Source organism: Pyrus communis, chromosome 10, assembly GCF_041283825.1.
Source record: "Pyrus communis isolate YQ-2024b chromosome 10, ASM4128382v1, whole genome shotgun sequence".
Lineage (NCBI taxonomy): Eukaryota > Viridiplantae > Streptophyta > Magnoliopsida > Rosales > Rosaceae > Pyrus > Pyrus communis.
The window spans coordinates 29419902-29433373 of record NC_142574.1 but is presented as its reverse complement, the minus strand read 5'-3'; the positions used below and the strand labels follow the sequence as shown (position 1 = coordinate 29433373).

The window sequence follows — 13472 nt, the reverse complement described above, 5'->3', positions numbered from 1 at the left end:
CGTTTTGTCTTCCATGTTGAGATTGTTATCCATGTTTGCGTTGTTGCTACCTGTTTTGTCTGCCTTGCGTTCTGCCTTTGATCTTCTTGCTGTTTCTTTGCTCATCTTCTTCAAGATCAAGACTCTGAATAAAGCAGATTGAAATATTTTGTAGGGCTAAATTTTGTTGTTGCGGCTTAATCATGAATAAGTTTGGATATTGAGCCCTATATATTTCATCGACATCTAAAATCCTTATGAGATGTGAATTAAGAATTACATGATGCTAAGGAGTTCTGCTAATCTCTTTAATATAAAGTTGAATTTTAATAGGACTGTATCAATATGTGAAAGGAGGTTCATGCTCTAATATAGTAATTTACGTTCATATCACTCTAGTTCCTGTTTGTTAGTTAAACGTCCTAATACCATAACATGTTCAATAAGGAGTACAACTTGTTTAAAAACCAATTAACTAATTTGCATCTAGCTGAGAAAGAAAATTCTTTAATAAGTTGAAGATTTGGGCTTAGCCAAATTGGCTAGAGCAGTGTGCTCCCTCCTATGCACCAAAGTTTCAAATCTCATCTCTCAAAATTTAGATCAACTTAGTGTATAGTATCATTTGTATAAAAAAATTAAGAAGAAAAAAAAAACTCAATATGTTAATCCTCGTGTGAATAATAATGTTATTTGTCTGCTTTGCTTCTAAGGGCTCTTTTTTCTTAAACATCATGAAAGGATTTCTTAAACCGATCAAGAACGAAGAAGTGGGGAACAATAAAGAAAGACAATGATCGAACAAAATGCACAAAGTGCTTGAATACTCTATCCGAACTGCACTATCAAAACCCTAGCTTTGCCTGTGCTATATCATAAGTGGGTTATGGTCTCAACTATATATATTTACTTGCCCAACTTTTCTAATTGCACCCAGCAACCCAACTTTTGACGTTTCAAACCCAAAACTTGATCATCAAGGTAATATTAAGTAATATCATTGACTGATGAGATCTCTCAGTGACACCCTAATCTCTCAATAAACAGTGGGTCAAAAATCTCTCGATAAACATTTAAGCATCTAATCTTATAACTAGTCTCGAACTCAACACAAATACCAAATAGTCATTATCGTTTATGTGAGTCAACATAATCTCACACTTACAATTTGAGAATATCATTAGATAGTAGTGTTTGTTAGTAAACTAAAACATATTTAATTGGATATAATAAGATGATAAAAATAAAATAAAAACAAAAAAGAATGTGAACCACTTGTCATTCCCAAATGGAGTGAACAAAATTAACTATACCATTCATTTATACCATAATATATGAATTAGTGATATCACGATCAAACCAAATATTCCTCGAGTTTTTTTCTAGGCAAAGAAAATAAATAAGACACAGGGATGCAAGAAAACAACCTATTGTGGATAGAGTGGACTTTGTGGTTGAAATTTAGTGCAACCCTTGTTCCTTGGTCAGACCACTGATTGAACTCACTTCATTTGGCACCATGTATTTGTAGACCAACTTGTAACTTCTCTTACAACCACCCTATCTCCATAGGGCTCTCTTAATTCTTCCTCCACAGCATCAATTTTGTGGCCAATAGTAAGCTATGTGGGCCACACACAAGATTCCCACATGGACCCACGTGGACATCCTGCTTGGCATGAGTTGCATTGTGGTCCATTGTTCTGCACCACCCTGATTGAACATGCTTCTGTTAATCTGTTTGTGAACAAATTAGAGATATCCTACCAACATTGTCTATTTTATTTTGAGGATATTAGTTGGCAAAAATAAGAATGATATTTGGTGGAGTTTTAAGCTCAACCATTAGTCCAGACTACCGTGGGTCATAGAACATGTCTGTTTGGATTTATCGTATTATACAAGGTTAAGTGTCCAAAATTGTATTAAGGATACAAATGTAATTACATTAGGAAGAGGAAATACTTAGAGATTAAGTAATCTTTATTTGCTAAGCTGTAATAGTCTTGTATAAATACCCATAGTGTAACAGTTATCAAATGAATTAATGTGAAATATTTACCTAATATGGTATCAATCGCCTCCAGTCTCACGACCTCCTTTTCGATCCTCTTTTCCGCTTCTCTCTGCGTCGCTTCCTCTTCTTCTTCGATCAGTTCTTGATCTTGATTCGATCGGTTCTTGATCAAAGAGAGTAAAATTTCGGTTTACTGGCTATTTATAGTAATTTGTTGTTGGATTATCGTTTTCTTATGATAGTAATTTCTCCAAGTATCTATTACTATACATAGAGGCCTAAATGACTCCAGTCCTTGAGCACGGGGCATAAAGAGCAACCAAACTCGTTTACTATTTTTGCAGAAACAGAATAATATTGCAATTGGAGGGTGTCTCTCTATTAAGAGACGTTTTTGGAAGCATAATTACAAGGATGTTCGCAGTGCAGTCTGTCCTTGCACAAAGGTTGTCTTCGGGATGCAGCCTTTTGGCATGGGTTGAACTCCTTGTGCTCTGATTGCATTCCACAAGGGATTTTCCTCATCCTGCCTTTTGGCATGCATGAGTTGAAATTCCTTGTGTCCCTTGATCCGGTCCTTACTTTCCTCCGATTTTCGGAAAACATTTTCATCGATCATTAGGCCGGCCGCACGAGAAATTGTTTGAATATGAGCATGTATGTATGTATTTACCCTACTGCATTCAAAGAGTGAATCTTGATTGCATGTACATGTATTACTAATCTTGTTTCATTTTTCACCGTCAGCTGTTTGTGTGGTGAATTTTGAGGCATGGTTTTCAAAAAATCGGAAGAAAAAGGTATGGAGATGAAAAAAGGAAACATATTGATGCACAAGTACGAGCTGGGACGGTTTCTTGGAAAGGGGACATTTGCCAAGGTTTACCATGCCCGAAACCTGAGCTCCAGCCAGAGCGTTGCGATTAAGATAATCGACAAGGAGAAGGTGCAGCATGTTGGATTGATTGATCAGATTAAGAGGGAAATCTCCGTGATGCGCCTTGTTAGGCACCCGAATGTGGTTCAGCTCTTTGAGGTCATGGCTAGCAAGACCAAGATTTACTTTGCCATGGAGTACGTGAAAGGTGGGGAGCTTTTCAACAAGGTTGCCAAGGGGAAGCTCAAGGAAGACGTGGCGCGGAAATACTTTCAGCAACTGATTGGGGCTGTTGATTACTGCCACAGTCGAGGGGTCTATCACCGTGACATCAAGCCAGAGAATCTCTTGGTGGATGAGAATGGAAACCTCAAAGTTTCGGATTTTGGATTGAGCGCATTGTGGGAGTCTAGGGGACAAGATGGCCTCCTCCACACCACGTGTGGAACGCCAGCATATGTAGCACCGGAGGTAATAAACAAGAAAGGTTATGATGGCGCAAAGGCAGATATATGGTCTTGTGGGGTTGTCCTCTTTGTTCTACTGGCCGGTTTCCTGCCATTCCATGACACCAATCTCATGGAAATGTATAGGAAAATCAGCAGAGGAGACTTCAAGAGCCCTCAGTGGTTTCCCCCAGAGGTATGTAAGCTTCTTTCGAGGATTCTTGATCCAAATCCAAGCTCAAGAATAAGTGTTGACAAGATCATGGAGAATAGTTGGTTCAAGAAGGGGTTTAAACAAATCGAAGCACCTTTAGCCCTTCCGTGTGATCCCAGCACCTCAAACCGCGACGTGCATGAGGCTTTTGCATCAACAAGTCATTCAGCTGGAGAAGGTTCCAACAAAAATGCTAGTGGAGCAGGAACAAGCTCCATGAGGCCAACATGTTTCAATGCGTTCGACATCATATCTCTCTCACCAGGTTTTGACCTATCCGGTTTGTTTGAGAAGGATATGAATCACAGACCACAGGCGCGATTCACGAGCACAAAACCAGCCGCAACAATTGTTTCAAAATTCGAAGCCATAGCACAGACGGAGAGGTTCAAATGCATGAAAAAAGATGGAACCCTTAAACTGCAGGGTAGCAAGGAAGGCAGGAAAGGGCAGCTAGGCATCGATGCTGAGATTTTCGAGGTCACGCCTTCATTTCATGTCGTGGAGATGAAGAAAACGGCTGGGGACACATTGGAATACATGGAGTTCTGTGACCATGACTTGAAGCCCTCTCTTAAGGATATAGTATGGACTTGGCAAGGAACAGAGCAGCAACAGCCACCACCGCCAGTAGCAGCACCTGAACTCGTTTCTTAGATACGAAGGAAGTGCTTATTTTTATCTAAAACTTGTGCTTAATTTGTGTCTTCAATGCGTTTTCATCTTTATTTCTTAAGCTTTTCAGTCTTTTTCTTCTTTAATCCGCTTTATATGTTGTACTTGTTTCGAATTCGAGATCAATTTGTAAAGAGAGAGACGGAGGTATTACTAGTCTGCTCATTTGGTGCACAACTGAAGACTGAGCGCAGTGCAGGATGCATGTTCTGAAAAATGTGCAATCATGTAGCAGATTGATCGATGACATATAGAATCACTAGTTTAAACTTGTAGCAACAAGAGGGCAAAATTTTGGATATTCAATTGTATATTTAAAGAGCAAGCTATGGACTAATTATATCTGTTCTTGTTTTTCTTTCAATTTAAACTTTTTGGAGTGACATGATTTAGGGAATGAGGATAATAGACATCCATCTTTGTTGTTTTTCCACAACTCATCCTGAAAATTAAGCAAAACAGCTCCCACAGAAAGTACAGAAGGCAAATGTGCAACCACGTTTAAAGTACTATCATGTTAGAATTTTATTCATGTGTGTGAGAGAGATTAATATTTTGATATATCTCGGTTATACTCTAGAATTTTCCGTGTCTTTAACCAAAAAGAAAAGAACCCTACGAGAAGAGAAGTATTGTATCTAACCAAAGGATCATGTATGTTTGTGCGGCCATAATACAAAATCAGAATCTTCTGCAATTTTTTATCACTCAGGACAACCCGTATGAGGAATCTCACATACAGCTGGTCGCACACAATAATTCCTCCGTAAAAGGGATGCTGTATTCAAGAATCTCTCCTAAAAAGACAGCAAACAAGTTGATAAGCTAATTTATGACCAAATTAACTAAAATGCTGGACCAGTGATTTATACTGAATTTTATTGAAAAATATTGATTTGTAATTAGGTATGAGGGTAGGATACACAGAACCATCACCATCTGTTTAACTAGCAAATCGAGACCTCTCCCTCTAGAAATACACCTTGTCAAATTTAGTCATTATTTTATCCAACATAAAAATCTACCGTTCACGGCTTGTAAACAGTGCTTAATTAGCCTAATTTCCCTTTTCCCCTAATCACACGTAATTACATCATTGTTGTCATCACAGATTCACATGGACACCAAATGGTTTGTGACTGGCTGCCATTTTAACGTGGGAAAATGATTAGCAAAAGATTTGGCTGCATTAGAGAAAAGATTAACCCATTCAACGTCCAATTAATCCATGCCATTATATGTGCTTCTTTTCCTTAATTGTGTAAAGAATATAAAGCTGTAACTGCTATCAGAAAACAAAATCTTCACAGTATCTGAAAGACTGAAAGTCCTTAGCTGATTATCAAGTTGGTGTTCGATCCGACCACGTACGTTTTCTTATCCACATGTCCCTTATTCCTGTATTTCCCTCCATATTTCCACACACAAAACTTGGAAAACGATGTTTGATATATCACAAACATCCCTTCGTTGAAAAATATGGTTCTTAAATCTAAACACGTAAAAAGTCCATTTTATGGAACCCAACCAGCTCACTGCATCCTGCTCCACTTCTTATTTCTCTCACATACTTTCCCTCGACGCCTACACACAAAATGAAAACTAAAAACTAACAAACAAAATGCTTATGAAATAATCTCTTAAATGTTTTCTCACTAATATTATCACTTGTTAAACATAGATTCACTAGAGAGATTTTAATACTCTCTTTTTCCACCGAAAACCAAAGTCCATCTGAACAAACCCTAAAAGAAAATCGAATTATAAATTGCAGAATCCATGGAAGAAGATGGAAAGAAAACAGCTAAGAATCTACGACCAAGGCAGTAAGGCAACTACCAGTCATACCCTAACCCTAAATTATTGTTGGAGAGAGACACCCATGAGGTGGCACAGAGATTAGACTATAGAAGAAGAACATCTGTAAAGCCAACCTCAGAGAGCAACAGATTATAAAGTCATGGATGACGACTTTTAATTCCTACAATCCACCTAAATTACTATCTTCTCATCATCATCCTATTAATGACTTGTTTCTTTCATCGATGACTCTCTCTGGTTTTTTTATACACGTCTTGCATATGGAGTTTTGGTTCTTGTTTCGTCATGGAAGTGGAAATCTGTAGCGGTCGGTCACTACAATTCTGAGTAGATTCGCATGCGCAATAGATCCAGTCAAATATTTAACTAATGTTTTTGCCATTATATTCTACATTTCCAACTTCTCTATTTTGTTGTTTATTTCAATCCATAATATTTACAAAAATATTTTACAAGTCAATATATCCAGGTTTTGGTTTACCACAGGTTCTGATTAAAAATGTACAAATATTTATATATAATCATTAGGAAACCTCCTCCAATTAAAAAAAGACACATGGCATCGAACCATACAAGTTCTGATTAAAATTGTACAATATATAAGTATTCTGAAATCTCCTCCAACCAAAAAAAGAAACAACACCTAGGTATCGAACTCATTATTTATATATATATAACATCCGAAACTTCCTTCAACCTAGTAAATATAACTACTGAAACAAGTATAGAAGAACTTGGTTTATAAAATGGTAAACTTGTTCCTAACCTAATTCAAACTATCAAGGGGATTTAAACTCCAAGCAGAACGGAGCACACACTTCTGTAAACAACCAAATATACCAGACCAATGTACCCTTTTATCGTTCTGACATTCTTTTCTTTGTATTGTGATGAAAAGGTGAGTATAAAAACCAGAGTCGTGGCGGATTGGTGTTCAATGACCAATAAGGCTTTTGGTTGAGAGCTCTGCCACCATAAAACACAAGATTTGAGCTAGTCATCTTGTCACTCTCCACGAGTTTTGGTAAAACTCAAAAAATCAGCCGGACCCTGTTCCATTTTTTTAACAAGGTTAAATTTCGTCCATGTAAACAAGATTATTATCCCTATACACATTTTGTAAACGACAAACAACAGATTTGGAAATTTCTTGTGTACTATTTGTGATATAATTTTACACATTTTGTAAACGACAAACAACAGATTTGGAAATTTCTTGTGTACTATTTGTGATATAATTTTCTAATACGACTTTGTGACAGAAATGGGACCTTCATTCAGTACCGTGAAATACAAGGCCCCAGAACTCTGTAGAACTACGATACTGACAGGAAGTTGTCCATCAGCATCCATGGTGGTTGCCATCGCAAAAAGATGAGATATAAGTATCAAAATTTAGAAAATTAGTAGAAAAAGGCAGGGCATCCATCTCTTTTCATCCCCTTCCATCCATTATTCTCATATTCTCTATTTTGTTTAAAAAAATAATATAAGATGTTGACGTGACTTAACCATCACGGTTCCAATAGAAGAGGATGGAAGGGTAAAGAAAAAAAAAGGAAAGAGAATTCTACTCCTAAAATAACATCCACTTCTTATTTGCCATGTAAAGATTTTTTTGACGTCACTGATTATATGCAAATGGTACAAATTGTGATAAGACAGATTACCTCCTCATCTTCCTCCCGAGTATAAAATCCATTACATTGATCATGAACTTCATCTGCCTTTTTTCCTATCAAACAAATAACCACCCTTTGATGGTCCATGAAAATGCAGCAAAGTGGTCCATGGCTTCATATCCAGAGAACCAGACAAACTACCAGTATTTAAGCAACATGCTTTCTATCCCCATCATTTCACCCAACTTAGGTGATAAAAACTGACCTCTCTGTTTCCTTGCAGAAAAAAGGAAAAAAAAAATTGACCTAAAAGTGCCGCCATATGGAAGAGAGGAAAGGAACTGGGCTATCTAATGAAACGCGACTTAACTAGGTCGAATCCAGATACCTATGTATGGAAGGTGTGAATATAACATCCACCACAATGGCGTATCCAGTGTAGGTAAGTCTTTCTCGTCTTGACCGAAGAGACTCAAGTGAACTCAAAACTACCACTTAAAAGTCATTCGTTAACTCAAGATTGCAGAAAACATCAACGAGTGCAAAATCATTTGCAAAATGAGTTTTCCTATATGTATAGATATGCGAATTTAACTGTTTAGATGATGAAACCATCATATCTGACGACTTGAAAGATCCCATCACACTGTGTGTAATACATCAATGCATCGTAGAATTTTTGCACAAAAATAGTAATACATCAATGTCATCAAAATCGACCGCATTTATGTTATAACAACGAAAGAGTTATAATTTAAGTGTTACGAATTTTTATAGCATAAGTAATGTAAAGCATATACGCTCACACATTCAGCCACCACCAACAAATCACAGATATAAGTCGAAATTTTGTATTCCATTCTCTGTAGTCTAATCTATAGCTTTCTCGACACGAGAACAGAGCATGCATTACGTATCAAGTATCTAAAAGCTCCATCTATTTCCCAAAACAAAAACAAAAACAACCACCAAAAGAAACTGAAAAAAAATCAATGAAAGAGGAACCTTCACATTAGCCTCAGAAAATCAGAAAACAAGGGATTAAATCGTACCGATTTCCCGTTCTTCTTCCCTACTCGGTATCCGAAGGCAGATGCGGAGGGGAAGCAACGGCAGCAGCAGCAGCAGCACTCTCCTCAACCATCAAGTTCTGCAACCCGGGTCTTAATTCTGTATTACAAAACTGCTCGTACTCAGCTTTGTCCCCTGCTTTCTTCTTAACCTCCAACACCACCAACGAAGACGTAAGCTCGAATACCTCCGCTGCAATTGTCAATGGCCCCTTCACACCTTCCCTAGACCCCTCCAAGCTCACTCTGCAATCCTTCTTCCTCACGGAAAAGCTCACAACTTTCGCAATCTCCTCCAATTTCGATATGATGGTCGAAACAGGGGCGCCCGACACAAACCTGGCCTCCTCTCCCCGCTCCTCAAACAACCCCGACAAATCAAACCCCGGAGAAAACGAGATTATATCAAACGCATTCAAGCTGGCCGGTCTGGGTAAAGATGTAATCTTTCTTCTGGTCTCAAACTCCGCCTCAGATTCCGACATACAATCCGAGACAGAGCTCACATCACTAAACCTGTCCTCCTCATCATCATCAAGAACATTGCAAAGCCGATCATCGTGATCAATGTAGAACTTGATGTGCTTAAAACCCTTTTTAAACCAGCGATTCTCCATAACCTCCGGGATTGTAATCCTCGAACCCGGATTTGAGTCGAGAAGGCGGGTTAAAAGCCGAACAAGCTCGGCACTGAACCATCTGGGGCATCGAAATTCGCCTTTGTATATCTTCTTGTACATCGCCATAACATTTTGGTCATGGAAGGGTAAATATCCAGCCATGAGCACGAACAAAACAACACCACAAGACCAAATATCCACCTTCGCGGCGTCGTACCCTTTCCGGCCCAAAACCTCCGGCGCCACGTAAGCCGGCGTGCCGCAAAACGTGTGAAAGAGACCATCTTGTCGAATTTCATCCGAAACCGCACTCAACCCAAAATCCGAAACCTTGAGATCTCCGTTCTCGTCGAGCAATAGGTTCTCCGGCTTCAAATCGCGGTGGTAGACGCCGCGGGCGTGGCAGAATCCGACGGCGGAGATTAGCTGCTGGAAATATTTTCTCGCAACTTCCTCCTTCAGCCGGCCCTTGGCGACCTTGTTAAAGAGCTCGCCGCCGCGGACGTACTCCATGACGAAGTAGATCTTCGCTTTCGTGGCCATGACCTCGAAGAGCTGGACGATGTTCGGGTGGCGGACGCGGCGCAGGATCGAGATCTCGCGCTTTATATGGGCGATCAAACCACCTTTCAGAATCTTCTCCTTGTCGATGACTTTGATGGCGACGCTCTCGTTGGTTTTGATGTTCTTGGCGTGGTATACTTTGGCGAAGGTGCCATGGCCGAGGAGTTTGCCGATTTCGAAGCGACCCAGAAGCAGAGCAGGGCAGTTTTTGGTTTTGCTGGTTGTGCGGACGGGAGTTGTGGCCGTGGTTGGGGCTGTGCGGGTGGAAGCGCCGCCGTTGTCGGTGGCTTTGGGGTTGAAGTCTGCCATTCCTTGGGGGAATGGACGGCCGGTCCTTTCTCTCGCGATTTCTCCAAGTAGGGGTCTTTCGTACTTTTGTTTTGTTTATTTGTGATTCGAATGATTGAAGCTCTTAAGCTTTTTGTTGAGTTTGGGAATTGTTGGGTTGGGATGTGATTTTTTGGTTTGGTGGAATTTCGTATTTTTGAGCGGTGGGTGTAAAAAGATATTTTATATGGAGTTGGAGACATGGATCTTCTCGTAGGGCAGGAGTATATACCCTCCACTGCCATCCTGCTTTCCTTTTTTTTTTTTCTTTTTTTCTTTTTTTGGTAAAGTTTAAATTTTAATTTAAATAGGCATGTTATATATATATATATATATATACACACACACGCACATATATTATTTTATAGAGGAGTCATTTATTAATTTTTTTTCTTTGAACTTGCAAGTATCCGTTAATTTTACCCAATAACTTTTTTTTGTTTAAATCTTTAAATTTAATTTTAGCTGATTACGTGTGTTGAATTTTAATTTATTCGATTATCCCTGAACTTTTACAATTGGCAAATTTCTTTCTTGAACAATTTATAACTGCAAAAAGTTAATTTTATTTCTATTGTGGAGAACATATTTCTTTCTCTTCTTTTTCTCTTCTGCTAGTTCACTTCGTTTACTTTTTGTTTGAATTTTAAGTTTAGCGTTTAAGGGGAAAATTGTCACATCCCGGCACGGAACGGATCACTTCCCAGGCCCGCTCCACCACCGTAGCACGATATTGTCCGCTTTGGGCTTACCAACCCCTCACGGTTTTGTTTTTGGGAACTCACGAGCAACTTCCCAGTGGGTCACCCATCATGGGATTGCTCAAGCCCCCTTCTCGCTTAACTTAGGAGTTCCTATGGAACCCGAAGCCAGTAAGCTCCCAAAATGCCTCGTGCTAGGTAGAGATGAGAATATACATATAAGGATCACTCCCTTGGGCGATGTAAGATGTCACAATCCACCCCCTTTAGGGGCCCGACGTCCTCGTCGGCACACCACGACCAGGGTTAGGTTCTGATACCAAATTGTCACATCCGGGCCCAGGTCAGATCACTTCCAGGGCCCGCTCCACCACCGTAGCACGATATTGTCCGCTTTGAGCTTACCATTCTCTCACGGTTTTGTTTTTAGGAACTCACGAGCAACTTCCCAGTGGGTCACCCATCATGTGATTGCTCAAGCCACCTTCTCGCTTAACTTCGGAGTTCCTACGGAACCCGAACCCAGTGAGCTCCCAAAAGGTCTCGTGCTAGGTAGAGATGAGAATATACATATAAGGATCACTCCCCTAGGTGATGTGGGATGTCACAAAAATTAAAGTTAATGAGAAATTGGCCAATTATAAAAGTTTAGAGAGTAATCAACTAAAATTAAAACTCAAGAGAAAAATTAGGTAATTGTAAAAATTCAGGGAGATAATCAGCTAAAACTAAAATTCAAGAGAAAAATTAGCAGCTCCTTACAAGTTCACAGAAAAAAAATCAACTAATGCATCTTTGTAAAAGTTATTTTGTATTTAATTGTTTATTATTGGGCTTTAAATTTATTCATTTGCCACGTATAAGAATAAGACGCTTACGAAAAGTTCAGAGAAAATATGTTCCGATATTGTGTTCATCGGTGTCTTTTTTATTAGGAAAACTAATGAAAATGACTTGAAAATTTTGAGTTTTAACGATAAGGACAAAACAAAGGGTAAAGTGAATAGTATCAAGATTGACTTTTTAGTCTAAAAATATAATTTTTCGTTAAAATGAACAATACGAGTGCTTTTTGTTAAAGTTCATTTTTTTTATTTTGTCAAAAAGGTTAAGTTTTTTGTCACAAAAAGTGGCCAAGTTTTTGCTAGCAACTTACCTAAATTCCAAAAAGAAAAAGACATATAATATAAAGTTAGTTGCCATATTTGTTAATTGTTTTGGTTAAGGACATTGTTTAGTTTATTGGTCACCAATCAACCATATTATGCTAATGGTGACCAATTGGTTTAAACAAAAATATTTTGCGACAACTTTTATGTCGAATGTGCCCGCATGCGACAAATATATTAGTTAACAAAATAATTGGACACTATTGTATCAATTAGTTGGTGAAAAATACTTGAACAAAATATTAGTCTAATTAGTTATAATTTAAAAAAAAAAAAAAGTTGTTGGATGAGAAGCAGGCCTCTTTTAAATATCCATCAGCTTATTGTCAAGCTGTCACATTGCAATATTAGCAAATAAGTCTTTACTAGTCAATATCTTTACTGCACGCGAAGGGTTAAAAGTCATACTTCTATCATGAATATTGATAACGATTATTGTTACGACTATAAACTTTCGCGCCAAAGGAAATCAATTTAGTAAACAAGAGGTTAATTTTTGAGTAATGCTAGAAAAACTATTTAAATTATATTTTGTAAATTGTATAACGTGATTATTGGTGATTGAATTATAACTTAAGTGTTAATTAATATATTTATTTGTTATTTGTAACATATCATATAATTTGTAAATTTGTATAAAAAGTTGGTCGCATTACTCTTAATTTCTTTTTCAAAGATCAAAGCAGCACATGCAAACATTGCAAACATGTTTGACCTAAAAGCAGAGTATGATTCTCTCATCTTCAAATTCTTTTCTTCCTTATCCTGTTTATTTGAATGATCACAATTAAACAATGTCAACATTTTGTATTAACGGATTTATTGAAAGAGAAAGAGAAAGAGAAAAATATGGAAGAGGGGATTAAAGAAAAAAAATATTTACAGGAAGAAAATCCTACCTCAAAAAACACATGAGAATTGCAACTTCCTGGTGGACAGCCGAACGTAAATTAACCTCTTTTTTTAATAAGGTAAATGTAAATTAATCTAAGATGGTAATACTAGAGAACTAAATTTGTAAACTAAAGGATGTGTCACTAATAGAAATAAACACTTTTATCAACGTTTAAGTATCATCAACTTTCATATCATTTAATTTATAAAATTTTAACTACAATTTAATTTCCCTTACATTATTTTTACAAATTTAATCTTCTTAACATTACTTTCAAAAATACATACAAACTCTAACGGCTCTTTCTGCGTTGAAAAGTCATGAAAGATATATGCAAGTTGTGTAGTCTTTTGGAGGTGGCAATCTGGAGAGTGGATGGGCCTTTTCCTGCCTCATAGGACGAGGGAGACTTGAGACCTGGCTAGCTTATTTCCAACCAAGTAATATCAAGCCACCTTGTGGCCGACACGTCTGT

The 13472-nt window shown here is 38.0% G+C and overlaps 2 protein-coding genes across 3 annotated transcripts; one reads left to right on the top strand and one right to left on the bottom strand.

Annotated features, from left to right (window-relative positions):
* The first annotated feature begins 2293 nt into the window (after positions 1-2293).
* Positions 2294-4533, top strand: LOC137729569 (CBL-interacting protein kinase 5-like). 2 transcript variants are annotated; one of them, XM_068468544.2, is made up of 2 exons: positions 2294-2653; positions 2744-4533. In XM_068468544.2, exon 2 carries the CDS (start codon positions 2769-2771, stop codon positions 4188-4190), a length of 1422 nt encoding a protein of 473 aa, XP_068324645.2. In that variant the 5' UTR covers positions 2294-2653; positions 2744-2768; the 3' UTR covers positions 4191-4533. The 2 variants fall into 2 exon arrangements, with proteins under 2 accessions (XP_068324645.2, XP_088533667.1); XM_088677541.1 differs by having other exon boundaries at positions 2294-2657.
* A 2006-nt stretch (positions 4534-6539) lies between these two features.
* Positions 6540-10433, bottom strand: LOC137729568 (CBL-interacting serine/threonine-protein kinase 12). The gene is made up of 2 exons (XM_068468543.2): positions 8704-10433; positions 6540-7079 (listed from the first exon to the last, which is right to left on the bottom strand). The coding sequence occupies exon 1, from the start codon at positions 10212-10214 to the stop codon at positions 8724-8726; it is 1491 nt and encodes a 496-aa protein (XP_068324644.2). The 5' UTR covers positions 10215-10433; the 3' UTR covers positions 6540-7079; positions 8704-8723.
* Positions 10434-13472: the final 3039 nt, after the last annotated feature.